General features: G+C 39.1%; 1 protein-coding gene across 3 annotated transcripts in view; it reads left to right on the top strand.

The window, feature by feature from the left end:
• The first annotated feature begins 12,270 nt into the window (after positions 1-12,270).
• The window catches only part of LOC110486178 (insulin-like growth factor 2 mRNA-binding protein 1), a 56,836-nt gene continuing 48,112 nt past the window's right edge, over positions 12,271-20,994 (top strand). The window contains exons 1-2 of one of the 3 annotated variants that reach the window (XM_021557594.2): positions 12,271-13,216; positions 14,429-14,489. In XM_021557594.2, the coding sequence (XP_021413269.1) occupies positions 13,042-13,216; positions 14,429-14,489 (236 nt within the window). In that variant the 5' untranslated portion in view covers positions 12,271-13,041. The remainder of the gene's footprint in view (positions 13,217-14,428; positions 14,490-20,994) is intronic. The other 2 variants (XM_021557596.2, XM_021557595.2) reach the window with 2 other exon arrangements.

A 20,994-nucleotide genomic window follows, 5' to 3' on the forward strand; every position in this document is an offset into this window, starting at 1 on the left:
AAACCTCTCAAGAGATTTGATCAGTTACTACATCGAAAAAAACAACTAACTATATGGAGCATATTTGTTGTTTTTGTCGATGTTTTTGTAACTGATCAAGTCTCTTGAGAGGTTTTGTAATTATTCATATGTCAAGTGTGTTGAATTTTAAACGGAATATTTACTGCAAAAAGTAATCGTTAAGTTAGTAGGCAGTAGGCAGTCTTGACACCCATTCAGTCTATCGTAACCTATATAATTCATATTATTTGTATCCTATTTTTCATATTATTATCATTATTATTACTACACAATTTATACAATAGAAAATCATGGAAAATAAAGGTGTATTCAATGACATGTTCACATTTACACCTGGAAAGCTATTTCATATAATGTTTTGCCATTGTGACGGTCTGATTTCGTTTAAGGTGAGCGTTGATTTGTAATTATATGCCTTTTCGAGAGCTTTTCGTTTGTGCTTTCAGTAGAACTTTTGATGAGAAATCCGAAGAATTGTTCTATCGCTCCAAAACACGAGTTAACAATTTTATTACACAATAATTAACGATGACTCAAACAAGATTCTGCATAATAGCTTCAAACAAATTGAAGACATTTAACAGTTAAAAAGACAAAGGGATTTAGTTCACTACAGTTCATTCTTAAATTTGTTGTCAAATGTTCCCGTGAAAATAAGCTAACATCATTGCAGTCACCAGGCATGCCTCTTGTCATGTTTGATCAAATACAGGCTGCTTCGACATGCTGAATAAATCCTAGTTTGGCTTTAGCCAGCATATGTAACAATGTAGCCTATATGTGCATGCATTTTATATATTTGATTTTATATTGTTTGGTAGGTTATTGTATTTAAAATGTTTACTTCGCCTCAGAAGCCTGCATTCAGTATAAAAAAAAATATCTTAATTTGAAAATAAAGTGTAGCATTCTATGATTATTTTATAATTTCCCTTACAGGCCTGTTAGCGGATTACAGTTTAATGAAGGATAATACAACATAAAAACTCATGTTCATGGTGGGAACATACATGAACCATTTTAGTTCATGTATGTGCACATGCGATGCGTTATCTCAACGTGTCCACTTGGTGGGAGTAGCTACGAGCAGAACAATCTTGGTGGGTGAAACGTCTAGGACCACCTCTTAATCAATCATTCTTCTGAACACAGAACTGTTTTATGTTCTCTCACAGGTCTTCTGTAGCAATTGATTAGTGAACGAAATCTTGGGCAGATGTACTGATATTGCTAGATACTATGACAAACCAACACTAAGTTATTGATGAAGTAGCAATCAAAATCACATGCACTAAAATCCTAAATCAAAACTATTTGTGATTTTCAGTTAAATATTTCAGAAAGTTCCAAATTGATTGAAAGTAACTATTGCAATTAGGCTACCTAAAACTTGGGGATAATAACTGAACACTGTTTATTTATTTTAATATTCGTTCCTGGAATAACTCAGTATCATCTTCAGCGGTATATTTTTTTCCGTTCCTGTTGGCGCTTTTCTCGTCGGAAATAACTTCGCTCTCTCCCCTCCCCTCCCTTCCCCTCCCCTCCCCTCCATTTTGAGCATTGACTGAAACAACAGAAACTATCGTATCAGAGAACGACACATGAGCCATTTCTGAACAAGTCAATGGTAAGAATTACTAAGATTTTCAATAAGTACATTTTTTAAACGTTTCATTTACTTTATTTGGACGCGGGTCTGTTTCGTAACCTGTTTCGTAGCCTTTGAGCAAACGTATTCATTTCTAACTTGTCTTTCTTCCTAAAAGATCATATAACAATGTTTTGATCACTGACTAACATCTCTCATAGAGAAAACAATAACCTCAAATAATGTTTTGATATTTATAAATTATGTAAGAATTTATTTGGTGAATAGTAATATCCAGTATATAACCTATAAAGTCTCGAACATTATTATTTTGAATACAATTCAATTACAAAATACATCCCTTAATGTTTCAAAACACTTTTTTAGTAACTGTTTATCTGCCAAAGTTTTTTTTCTTTCTGAAATTAACAGAATTATAAAGTATTATAAATAAGTATTTGTTTTTCTGTATTTTTGTTACAAACATGGGCCAAGTTGACTTGAAATGGTTTTGGAGTTTTTACAGTTTTTCCTGTCATGAAATTGAGGTTGACTTAAACGTTTTCACAAAAATTTGGTTGTAAATGTTTTATAGCCTACGAATCAATGTGTCAAGCAGGAAGCTTTACCTTCATAATGTTGTTGTTGTTATTGTTGTTCAACTTCTGTCTGAATTTACTGTGAACTTCTTGCACTTACTTGCCTAAATATGTGCATTGCAAAATATATACACTACCGGTCAAAAGTTTTAGAACACCTACTCATTCAAGGGTGTTTCTTTATTTTTGACTATTTTCTACATCTTAAAATAATACTGAAGACATTTAAATTGCCACCCTTTGCCTTGATGACAGCTTTGCACACTCTTGGTATTCTCTCAACCAGCTTCATGAGGTAGTCACCTGGAATGCATTTCATTAACAGGTGTGCCTTCTTAAAAGTTAATTTATGGAATTTCTTTCCTTAATGCGCGTTTGAACCAATCAGTTGTGTTGTGACAGCCCCATTTGGTAAAAGACAAAGTCCATATTATGGCAAGAACAGCTCAAATAATCAAAGACAAACAACAGTCCATCTTTACTTTTAAACATGAAGGTCAGTCAATACAGAACATTTCAAGAACTTTGTAAGTTTCTTCAAGTGCAGTTGAAAAACCATCAAGTGCTATGATGAAACTGTCTCTCATGAGGACCGCCACAGAATGGAAGACTCAGAGTTACCTCTGCTGCAGAGGATACGTTCATTAGAGTTACCAGCCTAAGAAATTGCAGCCCAAATAAATGCTTCACAGAGTTCAAGTAACAGACACATCTCAACTGTTCAGAGGAGACTGTGTGAATCAGACCTTCATGTTCGAATTGCTACAAAGAAACCACTAGTAAAGGACACCAATAAGAAGAAGAGACTTGCTTGGCCCAAGAAACATGAGCAATGAACATAAGACCAGTGGAAATTTGTCCTTTGCTCTGGAGTCCAAATTGGAGATTATTGGTTCCAGCCGCCGTGTATTTGTGAGACGCGGTGTGGGTGAACGAATGATCCCTGCATGTGTATTTCCCACCGTAAAGCATGGAGGATAAGGTGTAATGGTGTGGGGGTGCTTTGCTCGTGACACTGTCTGTGATTTATTTAGAATTCAAGGCGCACTTAACCAGCATGGCTACCACAGCATTCTGCAGCGATATGCCATCCCATCTGGTTTGAGCTTAGTTGGACTATCATTTGTTTTTCAACAGGACAATGACTCAGCACACCTCCAGTCTGTGTAAGGGCGATTTTACCAAGAAGGTGAGTGGTGAAGTGCTGCATAAGATGACCTGGCCTCCACAATCCCCTGACCTCAACCAAATTGAGATGGTTTGGGATGAGTCGGACTGCAGAGTGAAGGAAAAGCAGCCAACAAGTGCTCAGCATATGTGGGAACTCCCTTGAATGAAAACCCTTGAATGAGTAGGTGTTCTAAAACTTTTGACCGGTAGTATTAGTTTTATGTTTTAGTGCCACAAATGCTGTATCAAGTAAGACAAACTTTTGAGCAATTGTGTTTATACACCCACGCCTGTTTCCGGCTAATTGAAGAACAGGAATGTATACCCTTTTAGCCATAACTACTTTGTAACATTACAAGTTTGGTTCAAGATTTTAAAGCTGATTACTTTTTAGGACAGTATTCTCACTTCCAGTTTGATTTGATTTATCGTGTTACATTCAATTTGGGGGGGGGGGGGGGGGGGGGGGATGCCATGTACTAAATCTGGCTACATTCTCACTTAACCCTGTAATTCCCTAAATGGGTAGAAAGGTAAGTCAGCTTGGAAATGTAAACTGCACTAGAAATGTTGTTGAAAGCCCACTACCATGTATTCATATTACATTCATGTCGCCAACCTTTACTTTAGGAAGTGTGTAGTACCACACAACCTCAGAAGTAAGAGTGACTGACAACCAGAAGGAAAACACAAACAAGAAACAACACTTAACAAACAGCACCCTGACCCACTGATATCCTATACAAGCCTCTGAAAAGGTAGCACACTTTAGGACTCTTAACGAGTCCTACTGTTCCCTGAGATAAGTACATCTAGATTAGGATGGGGGTCCTCAATATAACACATTATGTCATATCTATGCAGGCAGCAGAATGGCACCCTATTCCCTATACAGTACACTACTTTTGGCCAGGACCTATATGGCTCTGGTCAAAAGTAGTGCACTATGTGGGAATATTTGGGACATAGCCCAAGACTGTGATGCCAACTGAGAGAGATGAACATCCTCAATACCTTGTGCAGATCGAACCAATTCACAGACATAGACTGTCTAAACTACCTTTGGAATCCTTAGTCGTATGTATCTATCGTAGTTGAGAGCGTATATGAAAATCCAGGGTTACAATGCCAGTAAGAATGAAGAATGAAGTTTTCTTTTTTTCTTGGAATATTTTGGCTGTGTAGGCAATGCCATCATGCAAACACTCCACCTCCAAAGTCAGTCAGTCAACCTACTGGTATCATAAACAGCCATCACTCTGATGGTAGATATGGCACATTCTCATTGGATGTTTCATGTATCTTCTCCAAAGGTGGAAATGATAAATACAAGATGATGTGTTCTGTGACAATATTGGATAGATGCAGAATCAATATGTTCTCCCCTCAGGTGTTCTGCCTAAATTGCACACAATACTGTACATTCTAAAATGTAATACCATGTTTGCAGTATGCCACTAACCTTCCGGCTCTTGATTGTATCTTGCATGTCAACAATAGTCCCTCGTGGCTATTTACAATAATGCTTCATTCACTATGTTCACTACACGTCTCTTTTCTCCGTCTAGGTATCAATCTCTTGTTACGATTATGCCACTTAAACAAAAGTGTAGAACAAACTCTGAAGACAAACTGACAAACAGTTTTGGGCGGCCGTCCGGTATTGCCTTTTAGGTAGAGAGGCAGCAATGTAGCCTAGTGTCGTTGTTGGCATGCAGTCTCATCTTCATTGAGAAAATTGCATTGGAGTTCTCTTGAGCTGTGTTTTTGTTATTTTTTTAAAACTCAGTAGTAAACCATTTTTACATTTGATCCTTTATTTAACTAGGCAAGTCAGTTAAGAATAAATTCTTATTTACAATGACGGCCTACCGGGAAACAGTGGGTTAACTGCCCTGCTCAGGGGCAGAACAACAGATTTTTACCTTGTCAGCTTGGGGACATGATCCAGATACCTTTTAGTTACTGGCCCAATGCTCTAACCACTAGGCTACCTGCTACCTGCCACCGCAAAAGTACACGTTATATTTTGAATGCTCAGGCAAACAGCAATATGGTCGCTGCCGCTGCTTTTAGTGGCCCGACATTATAGATATTATTACAACTATCACTTTACTGGAATTGCTCATAACTAAACTATTCTATCATTCTTCCAAACCTTATCTTTGTTAACTTCATCACATCTTCTTTCCCTTCATTTTCATTAACTACTACTATCACCTTGTGTTTTGATGCCTCTGAAAACGGTACTTTGAACTGTTTTATGCAGAGGTTATGCAGTGGTAATAAAAAGTACTAAGTTGTCATACTTGAGTAAAAGTAAAGATACCTTAATAGAAAATGACTCGAGTAAAAGAGAAAGTCACCCAGTAAAATAGTACTTGAGTAGAATTATTAACGATCTGGTTTTAAATGTACTTAAGTTCAGTGGTGGGAAAAGTACTCAATAGTCATTTTTGAGTAAAAAAAATAAAAGTAAATGCTGTACATCAAATTTCTTAAAATAAGCATACCAGATGGCACACTTTTCTTTTTTTTTTTTTTTTAATTTACGGACAGCCAGGGGCACACTCCAACACTCACTTTGTGTCTAGTGAGTCCACCAGATCAGAGGCAGTAGGGATGACATGTTATATATCGATAGGGGCATGAATTGGACCATATCGCTGTTTTGTCTGAGCATTCGAAATGTAACTAATGCGCAGACATTTGTTACATTCCTTTGTGTGTCAGGGAATATGTATGGGAATAGAAAGTACATATTTTCTTTAGGAATGTAGTGGAGTAAAAGTTAGTCGTGAAAAAATATATAACTACTAAAGAAAAGTAGAGAGACCCCAAAAAACGACTTAAGTATTTTTACTTAAGAACTTTACACCACTGAGGTTATGTTATGTGAGCCCAAAGGTTTATGCTGTAGCTTATGAAGCTATATTTTCATTAAATGTAACAAGAAAAAGAGAGAACATCTTGGTAAATAGAATATCACCAACACCATTTAACCATTGAATAGAAACATAATTAAATGGAAACATTATTACTCGTGTACCATTGATGCCATTATACCAGTGTAAGAGTGGGAACTCGGTAAGACCTTGTACGATTGCTGAACTCCATACAGCCTGACCCACTGAGTATATTTCATGCAGCTTCGGTTTTAGTTCCCTCCTTAGATGTCTGTATCACTCAGATATCAAATGGAGAATACAGAGAAATCAGCAGTGTTCATAGAAAGGGGTTGAGAGTACATCACTTTTCAAGACAGGTGGAGTGACAAGGATAAAGTTAGTTCAGGTTAGAAACTAGCTGCCATGTTAGATCTATACAGATCTATACTTTGTTTCATCTCCATTGCTCCATCAATGTTGCTCAAGGTGTTATTTCCACCCACAAAGTTATCCCCACAAATATGTTGTGTGTTAGGCACTGTAACTTGTAAATGGGAGTCTCACCCTTTAACTCAACAATATTACGTTTGTGTTGCAAATTCACAGGGACTTGATATTCTGAGGGTATTCCACCATGATTTTTTGAGGATGGTACACCTAATCATTCCATGGTATTTTGAGGGTATAGCAGCCAACCTAACTAGTGGCTCTATTTTTTTTTTTAAAGCAGTCTGGTGTTCCATCAGGCAAAAGGTGGTGAGACCCTATTCTTCTACTTCTGCATTCCCGCCCAATATAACCCCTGCTTATCCTAACCTCTTGACCTCTTTCTTTGCACCTCCCCCAACAACATACACACACAACCACCACTACCAGTGAAGAAGGGGAGGTGAGCTGATTTGGTGAAAGTCAAAGTAGGAAGTGGGTGTTTTTTTGTCTTTTGGTTTGCACAGCATGTCCATAACTCTCCCATATGTGTAGTTTTTAACCCACAATGTAAACAGCAACCCACACACCACCCTTCGAATTCCATATATACAGTACCAGTCAAAAGTATGGACACACTGATTCAAGGGTTTTTCTTTATTTGTACTATTTTCTACATTGTAGAAACATAGTGAAGACATTAAAACTATGAAATAACACACATGGAATCATGTAGTAACCAAAAAAGTTATTCAAAGTGGCCACCCTTTGCCTTGATGACAGCTTTGCACACTCTTAGGATTCTCTCAACCAGCTTCATGAGTAATGCTTTTTCAACAGTCTTGAAGGAGTTCTCACATATGCTGAGCACTTGTTGGCTGCTTTTCCTTCACTCTGTGGTCCAAGCCATCCCAATTGAGTTGAGGTCAGGGTGATTGTGGAGGCCAGGTCATCTGATGCAGCACCATCCCGCTCCCTCTTGGTCAAATAGCCCTTACACAGCCTGGAGGTGTGTTTTGGGTCATTGTCCTGTTGAAAAACAAATGATAGCCCCTCTAAGTGAAAACCAGGTGGGATGGTGTATTGCTGCAGAATGCTTTGCTAGACATGTTGATTAAGTATGCCTTGAATTCTATATAAATCACAGACAGTTTCACCAGCTAAGCACCCCCACACCATCACACCTCCTCCTCCATGCTTCAATGTGGGAAACACAAATGCTGAGATCATCCGTTCACCTACTCTGCGTCTCACAAAGATATGCCGGTTGGAACCAAAAATTGCAAATTGACACATAGATGTGGTGAAATGTGTTGTTTTTACAGGATCAGCCATGGAACAAATTAGGGTTAAGGGCCTTGCTCAAGGGCACATCTACAGATTTTTTTCACCTTGTTGGTTCAAATATTCAAACCAGATACTTTTCGGTTACTGGCCCAACCCTCTAACTGCTAGGCTACCTGCTGTTGTTACACAGACATTCATGTTGCTGGTAGACCAGTGAGCTAGCAAAGAAGAAGAATGAGGCTTTGGAACACACAACAATGGACGCCCTTATGATGTGCCATCAGACATCAACTGACATAACTGTTTTTGTACGTGGAAAAACCTTTCATTGGGGTGCCAGAGTTAGTAATCGGCAGTGCATAGCACTGATTGAACAGCATTCTCTGTTGTTACCTCTATAACAAAGTTATCGTCAGTGTCCCCCTCACTCATATAGCAGCAGAGAGATGGTTGAAAAGCACAAATAGGGGATTCTGTACATCAAAAGCACCAGTGCTCCTGTATCCTAGATGCCGCCTCCTGCAGTTGTGCACTTGAGCAAGGCACTTACCCCCTTAACTACTATGGCCGACCCTCTGCTTTAACTTCGCCACCCTCTGTGTGTGTGTAGGCTATTGGTGTCTTTCGAAAGGGGTTGGGATAAAGTACAACACACATTTTTTGGTTGAACATTCGTGGACAATGGACAATAAAATTATCTTGATTTTCAATATGTTGGCTACATAATCCAGAGGATCTTGACTGGCTTGGCATTCGAAAACAAAAGCAATGTTTGGTATGTGAATGATGGTCATGCTAAGGCAAACAAGCTATGAAGGGAAATAAGTGGCTAATGTTTACAATATTTTTTATTATTTAATTAAATGTTTTCCAAAGTCCGGAGGTACTGGTTCCCCCGAAGATTAGTGTGTAAAAACAATTGTATATATTTTATTTCGATTTTTTGTTGTTGTAATAAACTCTTAAAAGCTAAAGTCTAAAATAAAAACATTGAAACATAATGGCATTGCACATCTCACTATTAATATTCTCACTATGATGAGGTTTGATATAAGATCCCTCTTTTAATTTTTGCATCACATAATTTCCATGATTTAGAAAATGCTAATTTAGGTACCATTGACTTGCATTGGATTGCCGGGGGACAAGTTGCCCTATTGTGGAGTGGGACAGTTAGCCTCAACACACTTACCTTAAATTTGACTGTTTTGTTAAAATCTGATTACAATTTGTATCTCTAAACAAGTGGATTATGTTTCTACCCCAAGGGGATAGTTTTCCCACATTACCCTACATATTACCTCAACTACCTCCTACACCTGCACATTGACTCGGTACTGGTATTCCTTGCATATTGCCTCGTTATTGTTATTTTATTGTTTGCTTTTTTTCTTATTTGCACATTTTTTCTTTTTTTCTTCTTTTTTTTTCTTACTTTTTAACTCTGCGTTGTTGGGAAAGCGCTCGTAAGTAAGCATTTCACAGTAAAGTCTACACCTCTTTTATTTGGCACGTGACAAATAAAATTTGATTTGATGATGAAGTTATTAGAACCTCATTTGTTTCATAAAGTTATCAAACCTTCTAGCTAGGTTCAATGTATGCCATTACCAGTGTGTGTTTTACATACCAGTGATCCCATACAGATGTAGGATCTTAATTTGAGCCAGTTTGGTACAGCAGAAGAATTATACTGCAGCAACAGGAAATGTGAATTATTATGTGGATTATAATTAATTGACATTTTTATAGAGGTTAATACATTTTTCTTAAGGGAAAATCCAGTCCGAAATTTCAGTGGCAAACTTCAAAAGCCTTTTTAAACCTCCTGCAATAGAGTGATCAAATTAAGACCCTGCATCTGTACATACCAGTTCCCTATCAAACACAGTTGTGTGTGGGTCTCCATAATAACTCTATTGATCGTTGTAGTGAGTGCAACATATTGATACAAAACACAATGTAAGACATAAGCAAAAAAACATGACTTTGTAACCTTTCCATTTAGACCATTACAAGTATTTAGAGTTATTCATTTTGTTGTCCTCAGGGTATTTTCTGCAATTGATGTTAAGTATCTTGTAAATTGACCTAGCAACCTACCGGGTTACAACTTCAATTCCCTAGTGACTAATACTTCCACACTGTGCCAGACTGAAGACTGAATAGCCTGTTTACAGTGGGCAATGGTCTAAGACTCTGCATCTCAGAGCATTATAGTGCATTATAGTACCTGGTTCGTATCCAGGCTGGATCACAGCCGGCTGTGATTGGGAGTCCCATAGAGCGGTGCACAATTGGCCCGGCGTCATCCGGGTTTGGCCGTCGTTGTAAATAAGAATTTGTTGTTAACTGACTTGCCTAGTTAAATAAAGGTACAAATTAAATTTAAAAGTGTGATAGTATAGGAACCAATTAACCTTTGACGTGACAGTTTGTTCTAGAATGTACTACTTTTTGCACCCAACAAATGACATCAACGAAATAACACAAAACATGCACTTGTTATTTGTGGGTTGACTCAATATTGAGTGACATCTACCATTCGTTTTTTTGAGTGACTGGTGCCATTGGTCATGGCTTTCAACATACACAGTGTATATACTATTACAGTGTTGCTAAAACATTATATAGGGTGGGCCAAAGGCTGAGGCAGTTCCTCCTTACATTAGTCTTTGTGAATCTTTATAACCTGGTGTGAAGTCCAAGACCTCATTATCAACTCAATTAGCCCGAAGTGTTCATTATTCCATTGTTTTAGGTATTATTGTAAGTGTTTGCCTATGTTCTTCCTCTAATGTTATAGTATGTTTTGGCCATATGCACGTTCACAATGTATGTTCCTTTTGCCTTTTACAGTTAAAAAAAAAAATAATCTTATAACTGACTTTTATTATGTGCATATGTGTGTTTGTAAAACGTTTTTTAAAAGATAAAAAGTGAACATATATCATGTGGTTACATGGAATTTCAAGGTCTTGGTATAATAACTATGCAGTACCTATTCTATAGGCTTACTCGTGGCTAATTTGGAACAGAATCTGGTCAGTTTCCTTTCAGTACAATTCGGCCATTGTTCTATCTGCAGCTACTGTGTGAAGCTGAAGAGGAATAGGCTATAGATGATGTTATTAATATCTAACCGGTTCTATAGTATGTAAGTGAAACTTAGGTTTTGTCTTAATTTGTAATTAATACAAAATAAACAATCAATTAGCATACAAATAATTTTGCTGTTGGTTCTCAAGCCCACGACTTGCATGTTTCATATAGCATTAATTACGGTGACATTATTGTCAGTTCCATAACACATGTGTTATAACGTGAGTCGTTGCCATGTGTTACAGATAATACAATTGTTGGAAGATTTTGAGTTTTTAACCCTCCAACGTCTGTAGGCGAGCCATTTTACAACTAAGCGACAGTATGCCTATATGCCACGTTGAATACAGTATATTGCTGCAGTCTCAGTAGTCAACCTAATGGCTCAATGCAGCTTCATTGTCGCATGATTTATTCAAAGTAAGCGTTTTGTCTGTAGAGATAATTGCATGATTATATTAAACACACTTAACTCACTATAACGTAAGTTCGTGACTGTTCATGATGAAATACACGACTTTCGATGGAGCACACGAGGCACACTGACTGCCTCAGAAGCTCTACCATTTCCCCTTCCAATGAAAAGCTGCTCTTTGCGCTTTTTGGGCCTGCAACACTGGATCCTCCATTTTGCGTGCTGTCAGTTTCCCCAAAGTCCTATGATGAGGACAGAAGAACCAAAGATCTTCTTTGGCTTTGATGGCCTATTTCGCCGAGTTGTGTTACCCAAGAGGCTTGGGCGTATTTGCATACCATGACTATTGTCATTCACCCACTTGTAAAGGCTGTCTAAATGGCCAAAGAATAACCTCAAACCAAGGACTCGTTGCTCCAGCGAGGCCTTCTAGTTTCAGACGAATGCAACAATGTTACGAGTGCTACAATGAACCCAAACAATTTCCTCCCACGCGGCAGTTTGTTACAATGTATCTTGCTTGACTGCTGTTGGCCTCGTTGCCTATGTCACAACCTTTTGTTAGAGCCTTTTCGAAAATGACTTAAAGCTCATGATTTTACATTTATGTAACATCCTCCTGGCGACCAAATTCTTTACCACAATGCATTGCATTGGAGAGGCGGGATGACTTTTGGAGCTGGGCTGAAGAGAGAATGTCATGACCAAATGGTATATGAGCTAAGAGCTGATATTAAACTACGGAGACCACAACTCGCACACGTCCGCCACCATAGTCATACATTGTGTTCCTATCTAGAACCTGCGAATTATTTATATATTTGTAAAGGACAAAACACACATCCACATCTTGAAGGAAGTCTCCCCTCCCGGTGACTGATATTCCGCACACAAGCCCAGCACACTCGCGCATGTGTGGGCTACGTATGCATAAAGCCTATACGCACACAACACGGTGGCATAGCACGAAGGCTCGCTGCGTACACTCATCTGGGAAGCTACGCGGCCAGGAGGCTGGCCCTTTCTCTAGCTACTCGAATACCACGTGGTTTCCTCGCTGCAAACAAAAAAAAAAGTGAATTCGAGTCGGTTAAGAGGCGGTGCCATCGCCAGGCAGAAGGATCTGTGACAGTGCAGAGTACAACTCGAGGTTGAGGGGCAGAGAGAGGAAAACATTTCTCCCGATCCCGCCATACTTCTACCACTATTCCACCATAACCACCATCAAATTAATTCAAATTGATCAATTTCTACATTGTGCGATACATTCGCGTGCGTTGCTGCAGTCAAGGTTTCTCCACTTCAGTATTGGACTTAATCAGACTCCAACATTACATTACCATTACTTTAAACTTTTTCCTCTTTCTTTAGTTTTACTTTGAAAATAAATGTCTTTCGTTTTCTTTTACTGCTTGTGGACATTTGCAAGTGTTTTCAACCTGTGATCATCCTGGGTAGATCTATCTTGTTGCGTTTTCAAAGAAAAAAAAGTTTTGTTGCTCTGATTTTTTTATTTCAATTGGAGGACCTCTATTTTTCAACATGAACAAGCTATACATTGGAAATCTCAATGAAAACGTGACTGCGGAGGACTTGGTTAAAACCTTTGATGACAACAAGATTCCATACTCTGGGCAGTTTCTTATGAAAACTGGCTACGCGTTTGTTGATTGTCCGGACGACCAATGGGCTATGAAAGCCATTGAAGCATTTTCTGGTAAGTAATTGAACGTAAATGAACGCTTCAATAGCGTCTTACCTTTTATGTAATTTAATTCAATAGGGAAACCACCAAGGCTCAAATATATAAGGGCTTGCCCACTCCCCTCACGCGTCCCAATGTTAATGTCCAGTAGAAGGTATGATAGAATTAAGAGACACTTCGAAGAAAATATATTCCATGGGCCTATAATAATCGACGAAAGGTTTATGAAGTGCTTATCCGAACAACAAGATACTCAACTTTTACAGGGAGAGGGGGGCCCATCACATAGGCCTACCTATTTGAATGTGAACATCAAGATATCCAGATTTCTCGAATCGTATTCTATTTTAGGTCCATTTACATACACTAAAACCCATGTTTAGTCCTGGATATGATAGCCAAATGCCTATATTTCGGCCTTATGGCCACACGCTTTTATTGTACTTACCGAAGCCTTGCTCTCTGGTGCCTTGTATGACTAGGTTCTGTGTACTCGGTAGAGCTATAGAATTAAATCTTCCACCTCCCCCTTTTGGCGAATAGGCCACTATAGCGATTGTAGGTGTAGTTTAAAAGCATACATCGAAACTATTCTTTCATAGATTAATGGCTTTGATTGCCTTGACCATTACATTGCTAAATTACTCTCCCATTCTTCTCACAAGTCACGAACGTGCTTGATTTCCTTAAATGTATCTTCATGAGTTCCTACATATGTAGCATGTGATGTGTGTTCTATATAGCACGAAGGACGCCATGCTGCTCGTGTGTTAAGCCTGCAATTGATCACTAAGAACACGCAAACGTGTATCTTCAGCTTTTAATACATGCCTGACAGTGTCCTTTTCAAATGGACTATTAAGTTATACGTGTTATGTTTTACTGTGTATGAATGAGTTGTAAAATACCAACAATGTGTGTACGTGATATAGGAGTTGATGAGTTAATACACAACGCAATTTTTGAATGGCTTTCCAGTTGAGCCAGGAGGGTAACTTCTTGCCCATCATCTTTGAATGACAGGCCTATTGCTTTATTAGACCCTAACTACTAATCTTGGACATTTATTCGTGCACATTAGACAACATGAGACACAATTAAGGAACACACAACTCAGTCACATGGTAAATATTGTTTCCATGTGGCAAATAAATACAATACATTTTCTACACTCTGAATGGAGGACATGGCCTCGTTTTTTCAACATAAACATTTATTTTACAGGTAAAGTGGAGCTCCATGGGAAACATATTGAGGTCGAACACTCTGTCCCTAAGAAGCAAAGGTATTTAGCACCCTCCCCCAATAACACTTCAATTGTTGCATCTGGTAATGTATGGATTTTGCTGCAGAAGGGACATGTTGCTATTTAAGTTAATCCACGCATTAGATGTCGAGTTATATGCCTGGTGTGTGGGTGTAGTAGTAAGACTCGCAAATCCAATATTTGAATGAAGTTTTTGTATTTAGGCTACTCTTTAATTATATTGCTGTGAACGATGTGGCCTACTCATGTGTGGAGTATGTGGTGTCACGAGTCTTGTCTACGTATGCACTAAAGACTACTCTTAAAACGAAAATGATGAATGCCCATTAACTATTGGGACACTTATTTGTCACAGAGAATTTCATATTGATTGCAACGTCATCACTTAAATACCTCATGTTCATTTTACTTCCCGAAGGCCTTGTCATAGGCCTAGGCCTTCCTGTGTGAATAATTATTTATTTATATGTGTAGGCCATAGCTACTTTTCACATTTTAAGTGTCATGTTCTGGAGTTTAGTGGCATTAGTTACGTGATTACATTGTGTATGTTGGTAATTTATTTTCATGCACAGCCTAGAGACAATCGATTTGCTATGTCAATATGTGGGATTGAAATGTGTTTAATACACGTCCCGGCAACTACTGAAACTTCAGTAATTTGTTGCACAGCGATTATTCATTATGAAGAGTGAAGTCTTTTAATTACGTTTTTGCTTTTATTGCACACGAACGTTGTTTTGGTGTTGTCTGGGCGATGTTTTATTATGTCGAATCACCAATAAATTTGGTCTCTAGGTTAGAAATGTGAAAAATACTGTTTCTAATCATGAAGTAGGCCTGTAGAAAATGCATGGTTATATGTACATGCATAGGCAATGCCTATTCTTGCTCTGGTCTAATTCGTATTTTGTCATTAAACATACATGTGTATGGAAGTAAACACATATTGTGCTGAAATGTAATGCAATACTCACAATACTTCAATGGACCGTTCGATCAAAAATAATTTCAGTAGCCTAGGTTATTTATCCTATCTATTTAGACGCTATAACAAAATGGGGACATTGAGCCCTCCCTCCATTACAGTTGACCCAGTTACATATTACGAAAGTTTAGCTTAGTTTCAAAAATATTCACTACCATTAACCTTTTACCACACTTAGGTTATTTTTTAAATTATTAGTCTAGGAAAGAGCGGGTTTGAGATTAGGCTCTAACAGTTGTGAGGTTTGGCTAACCGTTTTTAATTCAGGTGTAGGCGTACCTTTTTTGTGCCTTTTGTTTTAAAAAACGACATTTAATCAAAGGCAATTTATTTTGATCTACTAAATATATTCAAACATATGTTAGGCCCTATCTGTAAAAGTGTTATGTATGTAGGCTGATGTAAACGTATAGACTACATACAAGTCTGTAATAGACGGTAGCCCTGACAAGGAAAAGTCATAGCTGTATTGCAATAATAATATCAATATGTTTTATAACCTACCATTCAAGTGTCATTCATTGGTGGATTTTTTGGCCTATAAGTGAAAAACAATTATAACACTAATTGATGCCTATAGGAATCGGATATATAACCTTTGTCTGAATAACAAATGCACGGATATGCATGGGCCTATGGGCAATTTGAACGAGGCTATATGTCTTAAATTACCAACCTTGAATGGCATAGATAAATATAGTTGTGTTGAGGTTTTCGCCCATGAAATAGCCTACATTTCAGTGTTACTGAAGGTGATACACAACACGTGGTCACCCCCACTGAGAGAAGTCATCCAACGTCACTTGAGTGGGAAAAATGGCGAGCCTCATCCTGAATGGCAAAGGGTGCCCTTTTTCTTTCGTTCGTTCATTCACAGCTGCAAAGCACTCACTCCTCTCTAAGAATGTAGCAAAACTGTTTAAGTGTTCTATTCTGATGATCTTAGGCATCTGTAGGCTTTACCATGAAGTTAAACATAAGCTTAAAATGAATGTTTCGACTAGGCCTAATATCTTGCTGACACTCAAAATGGCCGCAACAACTCAACTAGCGGTGGCCAAATTCTGTTAAAACAAGCATTAGGAATTTAAATTCAGGCAAATACATATTTATAGTTCCCTCATTGTCACCCGAACATATAAATAGGCCTATCAATTATTTGGGAATTATGTAAACGCTACTGCAGTAGCCTATGCCGAGTTGTGTTGTTTTAGATTTCCAATGAATATGCTACGCAAAGCCTCATTTGATTTTGATGAGAAGCCCGGGCATAGTAGTTTTACTGGCAAACATCATTTGAAGAAAGTGGTCATTTTATGAGGTATTAGAAAATGGTTCAAACTCTGCTCATTTGGCTCAGTCCTCTTCTAGAGCAACCACGTGACTTGAGTGCAACACCAACTCGTTGTTCCACCTTATTTCGCCTACTGTAAAAACACTAATTTGGACAAATAGGCTATTTGAAGTCACTTCAACATATTATCTTGATCTCGTTTGTTTTCTGCATACTGGTGCTTAAATTAGACTACTCTCAAATATTCAAGCTAGATTGTGTATTTATGATTGCTTATTTGTGTTGGCTTACGTTGCCACCCTTGTTGATTAACACAAATATATATCTTCACAAGTCGTGTTCTTTCTGCAGCGTCCTAAGTATTGAGGTGGGCTAAAGCCCGCGAGTGACGTAGAACCTAGAGTACGATGTAGAGTTGTGGTTGTGTGTCAGAGAGAGAGGGAGCGAGAGAGAAAGGTGAGAGGGGGAGGGGTGATAGAGGAAGGATCTTCAGACGTCACTCTGTCCCTCCTGACATAAGTACATACACTATAAATTAGAAATGTATTTACGTTGAAATGTCCTACCAAATCAAATGTTATTTGTCACATGCTTCGTAAACAACAGGTGTAGATTCACAGTGAAATGCTTACTTACTATGATAATGAAGCTGTTGTGACAACTCCTAGCTTGTATCTGATGTTTTATAAGAAAAAATGGGAGACATTGTTTGAGATGAAGTTAAAAGTGCAATATGTAGAAATCGCTCCGCCATTTCCTGGTGGCTAAAATTCTAATAATTCATCTGATTTCAGTTTATGAGACAAAACAAGCAAGTGTGGAGAATCATTGTACCATCTAAACCGCTATTAAATATATTTTCATTAACAAACAATATTGTATTTTAAGCTGTTTGGAGCTGGTGTACAAAACCCAAAAGTAAACAACCCAGAAATTAAACTTAAGAATGGGAAGCATAGAAATAGCGCACATAGAACAAATCTACTGCTTCTTAGACTTGCTTTCAGTGAGAATGACAGATCTGTTACTCACATTTCTCTGTGAATTTCGTCGGGTCACCCAAAAAGTTAAAAAGTTCCATATTGCAGCTTTAAATATTATCTATTTTTGGTATAGTTTGCCACAACTCTTAAAAGCAACTGTGGAACATTATGTTTTTTGTTGTTGTGAATTTTCAGATTTAAAGGAGTAGTTCACTATTTTACAACTTGGTGTTAGATGCTTCCACACCCTGAAAGTAGTCTATGGGCCAGGAGAAACTGTAATCCATGGTTCAGTTTTCTTTATTAAACAGACACTACAAACTTCAGCTAACTTTAGCCACCACAAGCTAACAATCAATGGAAGGGATAGGAGGATGTGAGCATTTTTAAATGGCCAAATCACCTTTAAGGAACATCAAACCAAATATGGAGTTGATTTAGTGTTGTAGAGTTGTAAAATAGTGAACTACTCTTTTAATGTGGGTGTGTACAGCTTTTGTGTGCACAACACCTCTTCCACTCACACTTGCACACAAACTCATGGCCCTGCTTCACTGCTTTAAGCTTAATGAGGAATGCTAAATTAGCTCGAGCATGGCCGTTTGCAATGATGTGGTGGGCCTATTATGATGTGCCTACACTTCTGAGAGACGTTGAAACAAAGGGACGTTCCAGACCCCCTCTTAAATGCCAGGTGCTGGTAAAAAAAAAATGCCTACTACTTCCCCCACATCACACCCCCCTTTAGTATCACCCAAAACCACCCTGAGAGAACCTGAAACAAAAAAAAAGAAAGGTTGGCGTCCTATTGTGACATCATGACCAGTGTTTGCTGGCCTCCAGGCCACTTGTCTATGCCCAGTGGAATGCAGCGATTGGCAATTGAACGCTTTGGGCACAGCTGTATTTGGGGAGCAGGGTAGTCGCTGGAGTGCTTTGTGAAAAAGAAAGCATACCCCCTGTACTCCTGATTGCGTTCATTACTGTAAATATATATGTATATTTTTAACTATTCCGTAATTATCTTCCCATTTGCCTCCTATCCATCCAGTATGGCTTTCTGTTACTGTTGCGCTTATGTGAACAAAAGACGTTGTCCTCTGGGTTTTATAGATTTGGAACTGATTGTATTAGTTGTGTTCGTCCTCTTATTGGTTGCAAGAAACATATTTGCATATTTACAGTTTTAAAGTTGGGTGGTGTTCTTTGTTGTTATATATAGGGTTAAATGGGGAGGTTACAAGGGGGATTTTATTATGAGGGAAAAGCCCAGTAATATGATTATTCAAATAATGTTTCACAAAGTTTAATTGAAAATGTTTGAAAATACTTTGAAATGTACATTGAAAGAGGTAAAAAAAAAACAGGTCCTGTTGTTTTTTTTTTCTTTCCCGCGTTGCAAACAAACTTCCTTGAAATATGTGTTACGTATGAAATGTCCTTGATCTGCATCAATCAAGCCCCCTAGTAGTGCTGTAGTATTGCTCCCATTGCCTGTCTCAAGCCAGCAACCAGCAAACTCACTGTTTCTTCCTCTTACGATTGTTCTACTACAAAAGGCGAGGGCGGGGGCGTTGGGAGAGAGGGGGTGCGACCAATCAGCTGGCTGGAACACCTGTGTGCAGCGCCGAGAGGCCGTTGACGCTGCAGCACACAAAAAGGCAGTCCCTCGCTCCCTCCCTTTCCTTCTCTCTTGCTCTTTCTCACACACACACATCCACTCACAGCTGGCACACACACCCAACCTCTCACACACCCAGAGTAGAAAGACATGTTCTGCACTCTATTACATTCCGGATACACAACTTTTTGCCAGCCAGGCAGAATGAGAGAAAGAGTGCGTGCGAGCATCTGAGTGAGTGAGTGAGTGAGTGAGTGAGTGAGTGAATGAGAAAAAGTGAGACAAAAAAAGAGAGAAAGAAAGAGAGCTGTCGCATACATGAACGCGCGCTCCTCTACAGGGTCATATGATTAGCTGCTCGCTCTCTTTCCGGGGCATCAGTTGCCGATTATAGTGGAGGGAGGAGAGGCAGGGACGCTGCATGGAAGGACTTCCTTATGGGCTTTCAGAAGGAAAGACAATCCAGTTGGGGGTTTGTGTGGGTTGTGGAGATGGCGAGAGAGACGTGTCCATTTCTGTGTGTATGTATTGGAAAGAGGGAAGGGATTCTGTTGGAGGGGTCTAGCTGAGGGAAAATGTGCACTGTCCCTTTAAGAAACCCCCAACCCCTTGCTAATGTGTCTTCTTCCCCCTCTCTGGTTTGGACCATCTGTCCTGTTTTTAAAGGGGTTGAGTCCTACTCCCTTCAGATCTTCTCGCAGCTTTGGACTTGCCATGGACACCACTAGCCTCTAAATCCACCCCAACCCTGTCCCCCTACCAACACACACACATCAACCAACCATGGCTGCTGTGGAAAAAATGCAGGGGGATTGGCAACGTGTCTCATAAATCTTGGTAAAAATGTGAACCGTTGACCTGGATGAAGCCAAGGGTGAAAAGAAAGAAAGGCAGAGGGGAGAGGACAGAAAAAAATAGGATATCTTTGGGTTTTGTGTTGAATGGGAGAGCCTATATGGCGGTGGAGCAAGGAAAGGAGCGATCCCCTCGGTTGGGGTCAGTGTGCAGCCAAATGGATTTGTCTCCATGTGTGAGAGTCAGGCTTTTCCGAGCTACAATTGAAATGCAAGGGAAACCAACCCTTCCCACCCTTCGCGCGCACACGCACACGCACACACACACACACAGCAGGGATGCCCCGGGGTAGAGTTGAGTTGTCCCTGTGTAGACGGACGGAGGCTCGTCCCACTCCACTCCATCCCACCCATCCAAGGGCACGTCACCCAGAAGAAGCCTCCTTGAGAGTGTATTTCTCCAGGGGTGGCTCTGCACCAAACAGCTGGATAGAAAGGGCAGTTGACGGGGCAGATAAGCACAGAATGCACAGGTTAACTATAATAACAAATTGGGTGGGAATTTATGATGCATTCTTTAAATGTGTTTTTCATGGATTGGTAGACGGGTTGACACTTATAGTTCAGACACTGTGGTAGGCTTGTCAAACATTTGCCTTCAGACAGTAATTAGCACCTCTGAACAGTGTTGCCAGTCAATCACTTTTGTGTTCATCCAGCAAAGACCTTGAAGTTGTCAGCCACTCAGCCATGTTAAAATACTCCAAACCAGAAGGTGGCAGTAGCGTTGTTTGGCAATACATGTCTGTTTGTGTTGCTTCTTTTATGGTCTAGATTCCAATG

The sequence above is a fragment of the Oncorhynchus mykiss genome, chromosome 13 (genome assembly GCF_013265735.2).
Source record: "Oncorhynchus mykiss isolate Arlee chromosome 13, USDA_OmykA_1.1, whole genome shotgun sequence".
NCBI classification, from domain to species: domain Eukaryota; kingdom Metazoa; phylum Chordata; class Actinopteri; order Salmoniformes; family Salmonidae; genus Oncorhynchus; species Oncorhynchus mykiss.